The 14,178-nt window shown below is 42.9% G+C and overlaps 1 protein-coding gene across 2 annotated transcripts in view; it reads left to right on the top strand.

The window, feature by feature from the left end:
* The window catches only part of gpr179 (G protein-coupled receptor 179), a 125,196-nt gene that overhangs the window by 102,305 nt on the left and 8,713 nt on the right, over nt 1-14,178 (top strand). For both annotated transcript variants that reach the window (XR_015752478.1, XM_087977740.1), the window contains exons 8-9: nt 5,048-5,186; nt 13,217-13,322. Coding sequence is in view for 1 of the 2 variants with exons in the window: in XM_087977740.1 (XP_087833866.1) it covers nt 5,048-5,186; nt 13,217-13,322 (245 nt within the window). In the remaining variant the exon portion in view is untranslated. The remainder of the gene's footprint in view (nt 1-5,047; nt 5,187-13,216; nt 13,323-14,178) is intronic.

Raw genomic sequence — 14,178 nt, 5'->3', positions numbered from 1 at the left:
CCTTTTTTGAAGCATTGAAGTGGAACAAAGTATTGCTGCATAAACAATCTAACCAACTCTCATTAAAGCTGCAGTTTGCTCTGTGACGGTTCTGTGCTTCCTTTGTAATAGCCCCCAAGTCTAAACCACTCAATTTAATGAGAAAGTCCTGCTCAGCAACAGAAAGGGAAACGAGGCCATTAGGGAATATGATGTGACATATGTTACAGTGAGAAAGGCTCTAAACACGCATCCCAAGCAGAGCAGACCAGTTATAAGGAATGGAGGTCACCAACCCTTCAGCAGGATTGCCTTTGGCTTGATTTAAGGTCTGATCAACTCTGGAGGAAAATTATTGGTGTGCTTAAGAAAAACATGCCTCTTATTCCTTCATTTGCTCTGACAATTTGTTTGTTAATTATAAAATGTGGGTGATAGGCGAAAAGGTTGGGATAAGGCGTCTCCATTATGAATATTTTCAACCCGCATTAAGCTCAGGGGTGGAGTCAGTAGGAACTGATGAAACAGGGTTGATGTGATGAATCTGCTTATTCATTAATCTGGGATTATTCAATTAATTGTGAATCAAAATTCATAACATTTTAAATCTTGTTGTCAATGTAAACAATATGATCACATCCAAAGAAAGACTTGCGTTTATATAGTGCCTTTCACACCCTCAGAACTTCAAAAAGTTTTTTATATCATGTCCTCACACCCTGCGTCAGAATCCTGTAGACTCATCCAGAACCTTTTCATGAAGATTTTCCCGGGATACACTCTCACAGAGTCACAATGAATATATTTTCATGGCCTTCCCGCTGATAAACTCCACTTGGTTAAATCTTACATTAATTTTATATTAATGTTGTTGCAATATTATCATGACACAAACATAACAGATGAAACGAACACTAGCATTTATACAGCAGTTTACAATATTGAAACATCTCAAAATACTTCATGTAATGCATTACATTTGGAGTGTAGTCGCTGTCATAGCTACAATTTAAGTACTGTGAACATTATTCTGCACAACTAATTTTCCATACTGATTGTCCAATTTATCAAAACAAGTCACAATATTAAAGTTCACTTCATGTGAAACAGAATGAGATCTTTTGGAGGAGAGTCATAGAGTCGGAGACCTGTACAGGCCGGCAACAAACTCTTCCATCCAACTCGTCCAAGCTGACCAGATATCTTAAATTACTCTAGTCCCATTTGCCAGCATTTGGCCCATATCCCTCTAAACCCATCCTATTCATATCCAGATGTCTTTTAAATGTTGTAATTATACCAGCCTCCACCACTTCCCTTGGCAGCTCATTCCATAAACACACCACCCTCTGTGTGAAAAAGTTTCCCCTTAGGTCCCTTTTATATCTTTCCCCTCTCACTTCAACCTATGCCCTCTAGTTCTGGACTCTGCTACCCTGGGGAAAATACCTTGGCTATTCACCCTATCTATGCCAGTCATGATTTTATAAACCTCTATGAGGTCACCCCTCAGCCTCCAACCCTCTAGGGAAATAACATAATGCTGTACAAAAGCAATTCTGTAAGTTCCACCCCTCCCTTTTCTCATTCTATTTTATTTTTGATTTGCAACTTCACTTTTGCCCCTTATTTGCCCAAACTACAGCCTCCCAAAATAACATTCCTCTCTCCCCTGGTTCCCAGGGAATTTGCTGAGTATTTGGCTGGGAATGAGTTTTAAAGAGTAGCTTTTAAGACCTTACAAATCCAAACACCAATTCCATCATCTTTTTCTCTTCCCACATTTTGTAACATCTGATTCCGAGGTTGCCATTTGGATATATTCCTGGTGGCTCTGTCACATGATGTCTGAACTCCAGTTGCCTCGCCCAATCAAATATATGCATAACTAATAAAACAAATTCAAAGAAAATGTAAAAACGATGTATTTCAGCATCTTCACGATGTTCCTTCTCAGTTAGGTCCAGTGTCTGCACCATTAATCTTTAATTCCATCATATTTCAGAATGGTTGAACCACTCTCCTATTCTTTTCCCTGTATGTCTCTTAACTTGGAATATCTTCCAACCTCAAAGCACAAGTGCCTTAAAATCATATTGCCTATCAATATAAAACATGTTTTTAATTCATTCACTTTATGTGGGATATTATTGGCGACTTCAGAATTTAATACCCATCCCAAATTGCTCTGGAAGAGGTGGTGGTGAGCTGCCTTCTTGAACCGCTGTAGTCCTGGGGATGTGGGAATGCTGTCAGGAAGAGGGTTCCAGGATTTCAAGTCAGTTAGTTAGCTACTTAACTATGTATATGACAAACTAGTAATCTGAGTATATATGTAACTCACACTGCATATGTAACATCTGAGATGTTACATTTGTGTACATCAATAATTGTTAAAGGTAAAATCACCATTGTCTTATCAGACCATAAGACTGCTCCCTTATTAGAGAGAGATGAATGGTGGTGTCTTAACGTGTGGGTCGCTGCAACTCAGATGAGGGGAGAGGTTGAGAAGGAGGTTAACCTCAGTCAGATTGGGAATTGAGTCCACACTGCTGGCATCCCTTTGCATTGAAAAGCGGCCATCCAGCCAACTGACCAGATGGCATTGCTCAAGAATAGAGTACTTTCGAAAACTAGCCACCAGTATTTTGGCAATTTATATATGACTCAATACGAATCCAGCTCTCTCTGATATAGGTTACATTAGCTAACGTAGAGAAAATCACAAAGCACATCATTGATGTTTCCCTGCACGCCCTTCTCGGTGGTAGAAATTACAGGTTTGGATTGTGTTGTGGAAGGAAATTGTATGAAGTTCCTTTACGTGCTGCATTACCTGGGATGTTGACCGAGGATGAGAATAAATAGCAAATGGGAATTTCCTGCAAATGTGTGAAAGGCTGGCCCATATTTGCACAGTGTAATTTCATTACCAATTTCAAATACCAGAATCCTAGTGGATTCCTTTACTCAGGTTTTGTGGCATTGAGAGATCCTTAACCCTGTTAGATCAGAGGTAGGAATAGATAGCTGAGAAAAGACCAAAGTCTATCTAATGTTCCTTCTGCCATCCTGGTAGACATTTGATAGAAGAATCATGGAGTTGTTGACTGTGCACCTCAATCAGCCTTCATCAATGAGTCTACAGCAGACTTAGACCTGAGGGGAGGAAATCCCCAGTGGTGGACAACTTTGGGAACCATTGGTCCAAATTCACCTGTACTCCTGTCCAACCATGTGAAAATATTACACGTTTGTATGTTGCATGTTTTTAAAATGGATACTAATGAATCGTTTAGATGGTTAATGACAGGGTCAGATGGAGGGTGGACGGGTAAAGTTTCTCAGGTGACTAACCAACCCTTCACCCCACCCTCAACCTGGTCCCTACAATATAGCTCCAAGTGACAGCCTGCCTATCATTTTGAAAACAATTGTTAACAAGCAATTGAATTTTTTAATCAACCAGCTAACCCAAATATTAAAATAGAAATATCTTGAAGTCATGTCGGACTGGAAATGTTAACACTGTTTCTCTCGCCACAGAAACGGCCAAACCTGCTGGGTTTTTCCAGCACTTTCAGTTTTTTTTTTACCTAAACATTATGCTGCCAATGCCAGTTGACGTGGGCAGGTGGGATTGAACATGGTGTCCACAATTCATCATCTGGGGTGAAAATCTGGGAAGACAATGGGATGTATCTTTCGGGAGGGGGTGGTGGGATGATGTGCACATTGAGTGTACTCCCAAGATGAATATTCCTCCCCACTTTGTGCTTCCCCATTTGCCTTCCAAACCCACCTCGCCTTAACCCCCCACCCAACTTTGTGCCCAATCCCATGTGATCTTATATGTCCAGGACTTTCCCTAGTCTCAGGGCCTTGCAATACCACCGGGCATGCTGATGGCCTGATACAGTGTTCAAACCAACGTAGTGTACTGTTGCTGTGGGGCTGGGGGATCTTCTTGTTTAAGTTGGTTCATTTAGAACTGACTTTTGTAATGCAGGCAAGAGCATGTAATAGTATCTGCCCCACCCATAGAAAATTCAGCCCACTATATTCCAAAATATCATTTTCTGAAAGAGCCCTGCAATTTCCATTTGAATGTTACTGTACAAAATGTTGCTGCCATCTTCTTAGGAAATCTATTCTGTAGCTTGACCATTCAGACACTATAGCACTTCTCCCGTGAGGTTAATTTACCCCCAATAAATGCAGGCTGCATTCTCTGGCTATGCAATTCTGAACAAGGTGTAATATCTGGTCATGGCTCCTTATATAGATCCTTTTAGATTTGTTAAATTAACAGTCATAATCCCCTGGACTTTGTTTCCTGACAAATACCCCCTCTGCAATATTACAACTGGGAAGGAAGACAATCTGCCCAAAGTGCTTGTGCAAGCTTTTTAAGAGGTTCGTGATTGGTAAAGGGATCAGGATTATAGGGAGAAGGCAGGAGAATGGGGGTGAGAAACGTATCAGACATGATTCGTATCAGGCATGAGTGGAGCAAACTCAATGGGCTGAACAGTTTAGGTTTATACTCTCTGGAATTTGGAAGAATGAGAGGAGATCAAATTGAGGTATTCAAGATGATAAAAGGTAGGGATAAAATAGATGTGGAGTGGATGTTTCCTTTTGTGGGCATTCGAGGACAAGAGGTCATAGTCTTAGGCTAAGGGGTGGCAAATTTAAAACCAAGCTGAGGAGAATCTGTGGAATTCGCTACCCAAAGTGAGTACAGTGAGTAAATTTAAGGAGGAGTTAGACAGATTTTTAATTGGTAATGGGTTAAAGGGTTACGGAGAGAAGGCAGGAAAATGGGGGTGGGGAGCATATCCGCCATGATCGAATGGTGGAGCAGACCCAATGGGCCAAATGGCCTAATTCTGCTCCTATATCCTACGAACATGTGAACTTATGCTCATATGTCTTACTTACTCAGTGAACTTTCTCCTTTATTTTGTTCCTTCAAATCTCCCCTAACCTTTTCTTTGAACTTTAACCTATAGTTTCTATAGGTTACTAATGTCTTCCTGTATTTTCTATTCTGTCTTGGCAGCTGAGTTCCTCTTGCTGTGCTGGGGAAGCTATCTCTGCTATGCCGTGCGAACAGTACCATCCACCTATCATGAGCCACGTTTCATGGGTTTTGCCATTCACAATGAAATCCTGATGTCTGCTGCCTTCTATGGTGTCAGGTACAGTAATGCCCAGTTCTGCTGTCACTCTTAACTGCCTATTGTCAGCCATTCCATTGCTATCTGAAGTCAGTTGTGGCCCAGTTTGTAGCATACAGTCTGAAGAGTTCATGCTGCAGTCCAGATGCCTGGAGTCATCGCCCACACTGATCATCCCAGTGCTGCATTGAGGACTGGCTCCACTCTCCGAAGTGAAGTCCTCCAGATGAGGCATTAATCTAATGGCCTGTCTGTCTCTCACTTGAACATAAAATATTCCACAACACTGATGGACAATTCTTCTCATACGCTGGACGATACTTACTCCTCAGTCGATGGTTAGGTTGTTTACTTAATTGCTGTTTGGATGAGCTAACCGCGCAGAGATAATCACAGTCATAGGGTTATAGAGTTTTACAGCACAGAAAGAGGCCCTTTGGCCCATTACATCTGCATCAGTCATCGAGCACCTATCTATTCTAACCCCATTTTCCAGCATTTGGCCTGTAGCCTGGGAATGCTATGATGTTTCAAGGATTCCTCAAATGTCATCTAACACATTATAAAGGTTCCACCTTAGCGAGTTTTGAGAAGATTTGTAGCTCAGGTTGAGGATCTGGATATAGGTTTTCTTGCTGACCTGGAAAGTTCATTTCCAGACGTTTCGTCACCCTACTAGGTAACATCTTCAGTGGGCCTCCGGGCAAAGCACTGCTGATGATTCCTGTTTCTATTTATATGTTTGGGTTTCTTTGGGTTGGTGATGTCATTTCCTGTGGTTATGTCATTTCCTGTTCTTTTTCTCAGAGGGTGGTAAATGGGGTCTAACTTGATGTGTTTGTTGATAGAGTTCCGGGTGGAATGCCATGCTTCTAGGAATTCTCGTTCATGTCTCATGTGAGACACGCATGAGAATTCCTAGAAGCGTGGCATTCGAACCGGAGCTCTCTCACCAACACATCAAGTTAGACCCCATTTGCCACTCCCTGAGAAAAAGGACAGGAAATGACATCACCACAGGAAATGACATCACCAACCCAAAGAAACCCAAACATATAAATAGAAACAGTAATCATCAGCAGTGTTTTGCCTGGAGGCCCACTGAAGATGTTACCTAGTAGGGTGACGAAACGTCTGGAAATGAATCTTCCAGCTCAGTGAGCAAACCTATATCCAGGTTCCACCTCTATCACCCTTTCAGGCAGTTAATTCTAGATATTCACCATCCTCTGGTGAAAACAATTTTCCATAAATCTCCTCTAAATCTTCTGCTCTTTACTTTAATTCTATGCCTCTGGTAACTGTCCCCTTCACTAAGGGGAAAGGCTTATCCCAATCTCCCCTAGTTATGCCACTCAGAGCTTTGCATCAACAGGTCCACCCTCCTGTGTATCCAGATTCTCTTCATCACTAAAAGGCTCCATCCCAGGTAACATCCTGTTGAATCTCCTCTGCCCCTCCTCCAGTGCATCCACACTCTCCCTACAGTGTGTGGGGACCAGAATGCACATTGTGCTCCAGCCTAACTAATAGTGTACAACATCATCATATCTTTCCAGCTCTTGTCTGCAATGCTTTGACTACCATATTTCCTGGATTACAGTAACAACCACACTGGGAAAGACATAAAGTGCTTTAGAAAGTCCTCAGGATGTGATAGGCACTATATAAATGCTGCCTTTGCTGTCACTATAAGCTATAGCCAATACATTATCTGCTTATGCAGTGGCAGTGCCTGTGTCTTTACAACAACAGCAGTTTCAGAACCAAAGAACAGCAGCAAAACAAAGTAATTTGAACAAGGTTCAGCGGCACGACAACCTGGCTTTGTCTTAAGTATTCTCTCTGCCACGACGGAGGATTGCAGTTTTCTCAGAATTAATCCAGGGATTGGACCTTGCTCGCTAAGCCCTTCCCAACGCATGGTCACCCACTCCAGACCCCTCAGTGCATCCATCAAGCTCAGTCCCCAGGCCCTGCTTGAATGCTCTGTGTACCACACTCTGTAAGGATGGCAGTCAGCAAGGGGGTACCCTGGATGGGGAGGGATGTGGTGAGTAGGGGTAGGGGTAAGGTGAATGAGGAGGGGTGGGTAGTGAGTGAGGAGGTTGGGAAGTGAGTGAGGGTGTGGGGGTGAGTGAGTGAGGAGGTGGGGGTAGTGAGTGAAGAGGTGGGGGGACAGTGTAAGAGGGTAGAGGGGCGTGAGTAAGGGTGTTGAGGTAGTGAGTGAGTGGGGTGAGTGAGTGAGTGAGGGTGTGGGGGGTAGTGAGTGAGTGAGGGCGTGGGAGATAGTGAGTGAGGGAGTGAGGGGTAGTGAGTGAGGGCATGGCAGAGTGAGGTGGTGGGAGGAGCCTTTGTCTATTCGGCCCCTCATTCCTATTTCCCTCTTTCAATCAGATATGGCTCATCTCAAATGTATTTTATCCAGCTCTGTTCCATGATACTCTTACTGAGAAAAATTGATCTTTGCCTTAAAACTTTCAACTTCTAACTGCTTCTTAAATGGTCCAGTTCTAATTTTAAAGATCTTGGTATTTTGCTGTTTGGGTCCATCAGCAGAGGAACTAATTTCTATGAATTTACCCAGTGAAACCTCCTTAAACATCTAATTTTGATGAACCTAGAGTATTGTGTGCAGTTGTGAAATCTGTGTTCCAGGAGGGATGTGATTGCGTTGGAGAGGATGGAGGGGAGATTTACCAGGATGTTGCCTGGGCTGGAGTGTTTAGTTATGAGGAAAGACTGAGGCTGTTTTCCATGGAGCAGAGGAGGCTGAGGGACATATGGTTGAGATGTATAAAGTGTGAGGGGCATAGACAGAAGAAACTTGGTGGAAGGATCAATGAAAGGGGGAATAGATTTAAACTAAGGGGCAGCAGGTTTAGAGAGGGTGTGAGGAAACATTTTTTCACCCAGAGTCATAGAGTCAAACTCATCCATGCAGACCAGATATCCTAACCTAATCTAGTCCCATTTGCCAGCACTTGATCCATATTCCTCTAAACTCTTCCTATTCATATACCCATCCAGATGCCTTTTAAATGTTAAAAATCATACAACAACAGGTTATAGTCCAACAGGTTTATTTGGAAGCATCAGTTTACGGAACCCTGCTCCTTCATCAGGTGGTTGTGTTGTAATTGTACCAGCCTCCACCACTTCCTCTGGCAGCTCATTCCGTATATGCACCACCCTCTGTGTGAAAAAATTGCCTCTTAGGTCCCTTTTAAATTTTTCTCCTCTGACCCTAAACCTATGCCCTCTAGTTCTGGACTCCCCCACCCAGACAAAAGACCTTGTCTATTTACCCTATCCATGCCCCTATGATTTTATAAACCTCTATAAGCTCCGATGCGCCAGGGAAAACAGCACCAGCCTATTCAGCCTCTCCCCATAGCTCAAACCCTCCAACCCTGACAACATCCTCATAAATCTTTTCTGAACCCTTTCAAGTTTCACAACATCCTTCCGATAAGAGTGTGGAGGGAATCCAGAACCCACTGCCTGTAACCTGTAAGAAATATTTGTTGCAGTTGTGATGTCAAGACATAGAAAGCTACAAACCACATGCTGGAAAATGGGATTAGAATAACCTGGGGATTATTTTTGACCAGCACAGATTCAATGGGTCAAATGGCTTCTTTCTGTGCTGTAGACCTCAATGGCACAATGCCTCTATTTTAAACTCAAGAGATGACAAACCAGGTTTGGGCAATAACTTGACCATTTAGTCCCTGGAGCTTTTCTGCTAAATCTGCCTTTGTGAAGACTCCAGGATACTGAGGCAGGAAGCCCTGCCTCTGGCATTAGGCCCTAAACATCAGAAGGTGTTGAACAAAAAGTCCCAGCTATCTCCATGGGGTTTGCTCATCTTAGCCAGCTCTGCTACAATTGCCTCACTAATTGAGGATTATCAAAGAGAAAATACCAGCTACTTCCTTCCTGCTCCTTGTCACTAACAATGACAGGCCTCATCTGTGATTCAACACGCTATTGAATAGCTAGCTGCCGAGGATCTCACATGAAGCAAGGGATGGCTCTCAGAGTCTGAGGACCTGACATGTCCATCCAGACTTCCATCTCTGAACCCATCTACTTCTCTACTTTCTCACCTACCATAACAACAACATTTTATATTTCTATAGTGCCTTTTATAGGAATTATGTGAAACAAAGTATAATGCCGAGCCACATGATGAGTATAGAAATCAGGTGACCAAACAATTGTTCAAAATTGTGGGTTTTGAAAAGAGGATGTAAGGGAAGTGGAGAAGTACAGGGATTTGGGGAGGAATTTCCAAAACATAGGGCCTTGGCAACTGAAGACACAGACACCAATGATGGAGCGATTAAAACTGGGGACGCAGAAGAATCCAAACATCGATGAGTACCAATATCTTGGAGTGTTGTGAAGCTGGACGTGATTACACAGGTGCATGGATATGTACACATGGAATTTGAATTTGAAAAGACAGTTGAAAAGTTTAAAGTCAACGTGTCACTTGAACAGGTGCAATTAGTAGGTCAGCGAACACAGGGTTTATAGGGGAATGGGATTATCTGTGAGGTAAGATGTTAGCAGCTTGATTAGGTTGCCCTCAAATTTATGATTATAACGTGAGAGACCATAAGATGCAGGAGCATTCGGAGAGAAGTCCTGTAAATGGTTTGGAAGTGTGCTATGGTGCCAATGCCCCAGGAAGTGTTGATACCCAGTGTCCAAGATGGCACTTTTGATGGAGCAAGCAGGGAGCTGGAGTTAAAGCAAATATAAATTGCTGGAGAAACTCAGCAGGTCTGGCAGCATCTAAGGAGAGAGAAACAGAGTTAATGTTTCAGATTTGGTAACCATTCTTCAGAACTGATTGTGAGTGAGCTGGAGTTGCCAGGTATCACTCAGACTTTTGCATCACTAATTCTCAGTGTCTGTGAGCAGTATGGCAGGAAACCTTGGATTCATGAGGTTAGATTTGGAGTTAATTAGGTGATAAGAAGCAATAACTCCCTTAATAGACATCTGGCAAGAATTTCACCTTGACACCTGGAGTTCTGTTGGAAAATGCAACCTCTTGCTCCCAGTGATGAGACAGGCCATGTTGGACTTTACACAATTCTTTCTGATTTCTCACTTCATTAAGGGCTTTGTAAGATTCCATGGGTCTCTGCCCATGTCTTTTCTAGGTGAAAGAGATGGAAGGTTTAGAAGATGCTCCAGGCACTGTATAGTAGAAGGTACACACTGCAGCTAACGTGCATAGGTGGTGAAGGGAGTGAATGGGGTGCCAGTCAAGTGGCTGCTTTATCCTAGAGCAAAATACAGCAGATACTGGAAACACTCAGCATCTGTGGAGAGAGAAAAACAGAGTTCATGTTTTGAGGATGATATGACTCTTCTAAAGAAAGAGTTCTTTCCTTCTCTGAAGAAGGAATCATGCCAATCTTGAAGCATCAATTCTGTTTCTCTCTCCACAGATACTGATACAGTCATAGAGTCATAGAGATGTACAGCACGGTAACAGACCCTTCGATCCAACCTGTCTGTGCCAATCAGATACCTCAACCCAATTTAGTCCCACCTGCCAGCACCCGGCCCATATCCCTCTAAACCCTTGCTATTCATATACCCATCCAGATGCCTTTTAAATGTTGCAGTCGTACCAGCCTCTACCACTTCCTCTGGCAGCTCATTCCAAACATGCACCACCCTCTGTGTGAAAAAGTTGTCCCGTTAGGTCTCTTTTATATCTTTCCCCTCTCACCCTAAACCTATGCCCTCTAGTTCTGGACTCCCCTAGCCCAGGGAAGAGACTTTGTCTATTTACCCTATCCATGCCCCTCATAATTTTATAGATCTCTATAAGGTCACCCCTCAGTCTCTGACGCTCCTGAGAGATACTGCCAGACCTGCTGAGTTTCTCCAGCTTCTTCCATTTTTGCTGCTTTATCCTCAAGCTTCTTGAGTGCTGAGTACTTCACGCTGACTTGGTCCTTCAGTTCTTAAAAGGTTAAAGTGAAGTTCCTTCTGTTGTTTTTGACCCCTGGTCTTCATTGATTTTTTAAAAAAATTACGAGTGAGAAATATTTCCAAATGATTTAGCAGAAAGTGCAGTGAAGAGGAAGTTTCACAGCAAAGCCCTCAGGCTTTCTGACAGAGAGTCTGTTAAAACCCATCTCCTTTCAAAGCAGTCACTGATGCATCGATCGTAAAGTCTGATCTAAATATCAGTTGTTTTTCTCTGTAACTCACCTGGACCTGTGACACACATTGCCCGTTCAGACCATTTGCAATCCCCTATCGGGTAAAGCAATCACTGCTGCAATTGCAAATCAACGGGTGGAGAAAAGACAATGGGCCAAATGATCCTATATCTTATGGTCTTATGCTCAATGAATATACTTAACATTCGTGTCACCTGGTTTTAATAATGATTCAGCTGAGTTCAATGATTATAATAGTGAAAAGCATTTCAATTCCAAGTATGTACCAGAAACAACTCCAAACACTCTCATCTATTGATAACTGCTCCACTCCCTACATTCGATTCACCCTTCTGTCTCAAACGAGCAGAATTTCATTATTTCTGATTAAAATGAACAGCACGATAATTTTAATCTGCCACTATTCTTCAAACTCCCAGTGCTCCCTTTTCCAATTCCAGGTCAGGCTTCCAATTCTTTATAGCTCGTTGTCTAGGAATTGAAGAAAGGAGCAGGAATGGCTGGCTGCATCTGTAAAGGGTATTGGGAGTATTGTGTGCAGTCTCGGCCCCCTTATCTGAGGAAGGATGTTCTGGCTACGGAGGGAGTGCAAAGAAGGAGAGTCTCGAGCACAAGCCCCCTTGGCCCCTCCTCCTCCTTCCTGATGAAGGACTTATGCTCGAAACATTGACTCTCCTGCTCCTCAGATGCTGCCTGACCGGCTGTGCTTTTCCAGCACCACACTTTTTGACACAGATTCCTGAGTAACAAGTGGAGACGAGATCAGTTAGGACTGTATTCACTGGAGCTTAATTGAAGAATGAGAGGGACTCTTATAGAAACCTATACATTTCTAACAGGATTAGACAGGAAGAATGTTCCTGATGACAAGGGAGTCCAGAACCAGGGTCACAGTCTAAGGATACAGGGTAGGCCATTTAGGACAGGGAGGATGAGAAATGTCTGCACCCAGAGACGCCTGAGCTTGAGGAATTCACTACCACAGGAAATTGTTGATGCCAAAATATTGAAAACTTTCAAGAAGGATGGAAATATAGCTCTTAGAACTAAAGGAATCAGAAGATGTGGGGAGCAAGTGGGAATATAAGACCTTAAGATATTTGAGTTCGATGCTCAGTTATGATCATATTGACTGGCAGAGCAGGCTCAAAAGGCTAAAGGGCATACTCCTGCTCCAACATTGTATCTCTTTGTGTCTATGTTACCTTCGTCCAGCATTAGGCTGTTATTATGTTTATGATAGCCATTGTTTAACACCTCAATCTACCACCCTATCCTAGTTTCTGTCTGTCTAATGTCACACCTTCAACCTCAAGCCTATCATTCATCCAGCAATGTTCACATCTCCTTCACAATCACGTCTCAAGAAATCAATCCTAACCCTCTCCAATCTCTGCAACCAATGCTCTGACTCACAACTTCCCTATTAAGGTCTGGAGATGGTCATTATCCATCTCTCTCTTGCCCCAACAGCAGAAATTCTGATCTACTCTGTTATCACTTTAAGGCTTGATATCCCCAGTGTCACTCTCAAACCCCCAATCATCAAAACGGTGCAGCCCAAATCTTAAAGGAGAAGGAATCTCCACTCCTTCCTCTCCAAACCTCAATGCTTCTGTAAATCTCTCCATTTTATTTCATCTCTTGCATTGAATGTCCACATACAGACTCCTCTGCATGTGTTCTGCAAGCGGATTCAATCTATTTTTAATCCAATGTTATCTTATGAAAATCCCAAACTTCATTTGATGGTGTTCCATCCTTCCTATTTACCAAAGTGTTTCTGTCATTAATCTGTGATGATTTTAAAATAAAGTTCATTTCTTTCCCTAGGTTCACCATGGCAACAACTCTTCACCCTGATTGGATGTTACTGCTCTTCTTTGCTCACTCTCACCTAACGGTCACAATGACACTAATTCTGCTTTTCATCCCCAAGGTATGAATACCTTTTCTTGAAAACAGATATACAATGAGGCTAAATTCACCATATAATGGTGAGGGCACGGTTGCTCAGCGGTTAGCACTGCTGCCTCACGGTACCAGGGACCTGGGTTAAATTCCACCCCTGGGCAACTGTCTGGAACTTGCACATTTTCCCTGTGTCTGTGTGGGTTTCCTCCCCTACTCCAAAGATGTGCAGGTTAGGTAGATTGGCCATGCTAAATTGCCCATAGTGCTAGGTACATTAGTCAGAGGGAAATGGGTCTGGGTGTGTTACTCTTGGGAGGATCGGTGTGGACTGGCTAGGCCGAAGGGCCTGTTTTCACATTGTAAGGAATCTAATCTAAATTGCCCACATATCCAGGGATGTGTAGGTTAGTTGGATCAGCCATGGGAAATGCAGGAGGCGTGGGCTGGCGTAGGCCAAATGATCTGCTTCCATGCTGTAGGGGTTGTATGATTCTACCTGACTGTGTTTTAATGGAATGAGAATTGAGACAGGATTTAGCACTATAAGCTTATCTATTCAAATATTGAAGATGAAAATGCACTTTAACTTCATGGATAGATGATTGAATTCTGTTGAGTTGCATCAAGACGCAGAATAGGTTCCCCAATAAATAGAGTCACGTCGCATGAGTTCCAAGTTGAGCTGTGCCCTACTAAGCTGTGCCCCACTGAGCACAGCTTCCACTTTTACTTGGAGCAGTTCTGCTAGAGTGTGTGAGTGTGCAGTCACACCACAGTCCAAGGTAGCCCTGGGTTGAAAGGTACTGCAAAGACCTTGTTCCAGGATAAATAATAAGTGTTTGTACCCAAACAAAAAGCTTCAAATGAATTTTTGATAAAAA

Source organism: Chiloscyllium plagiosum, unplaced genomic scaffold (assembly GCF_037043375.1).
Source record: "Chiloscyllium plagiosum isolate Xiang-an unplaced genomic scaffold, Cpla_swu_hap1 HiC_scaffold_32, whole genome shotgun sequence".
NCBI classification, from domain to species: domain Eukaryota; kingdom Metazoa; phylum Chordata; class Chondrichthyes; order Orectolobiformes; family Hemiscylliidae; genus Chiloscyllium; species Chiloscyllium plagiosum.
This window is presented reverse-complemented; position numbering and strand designations above follow the sequence as displayed.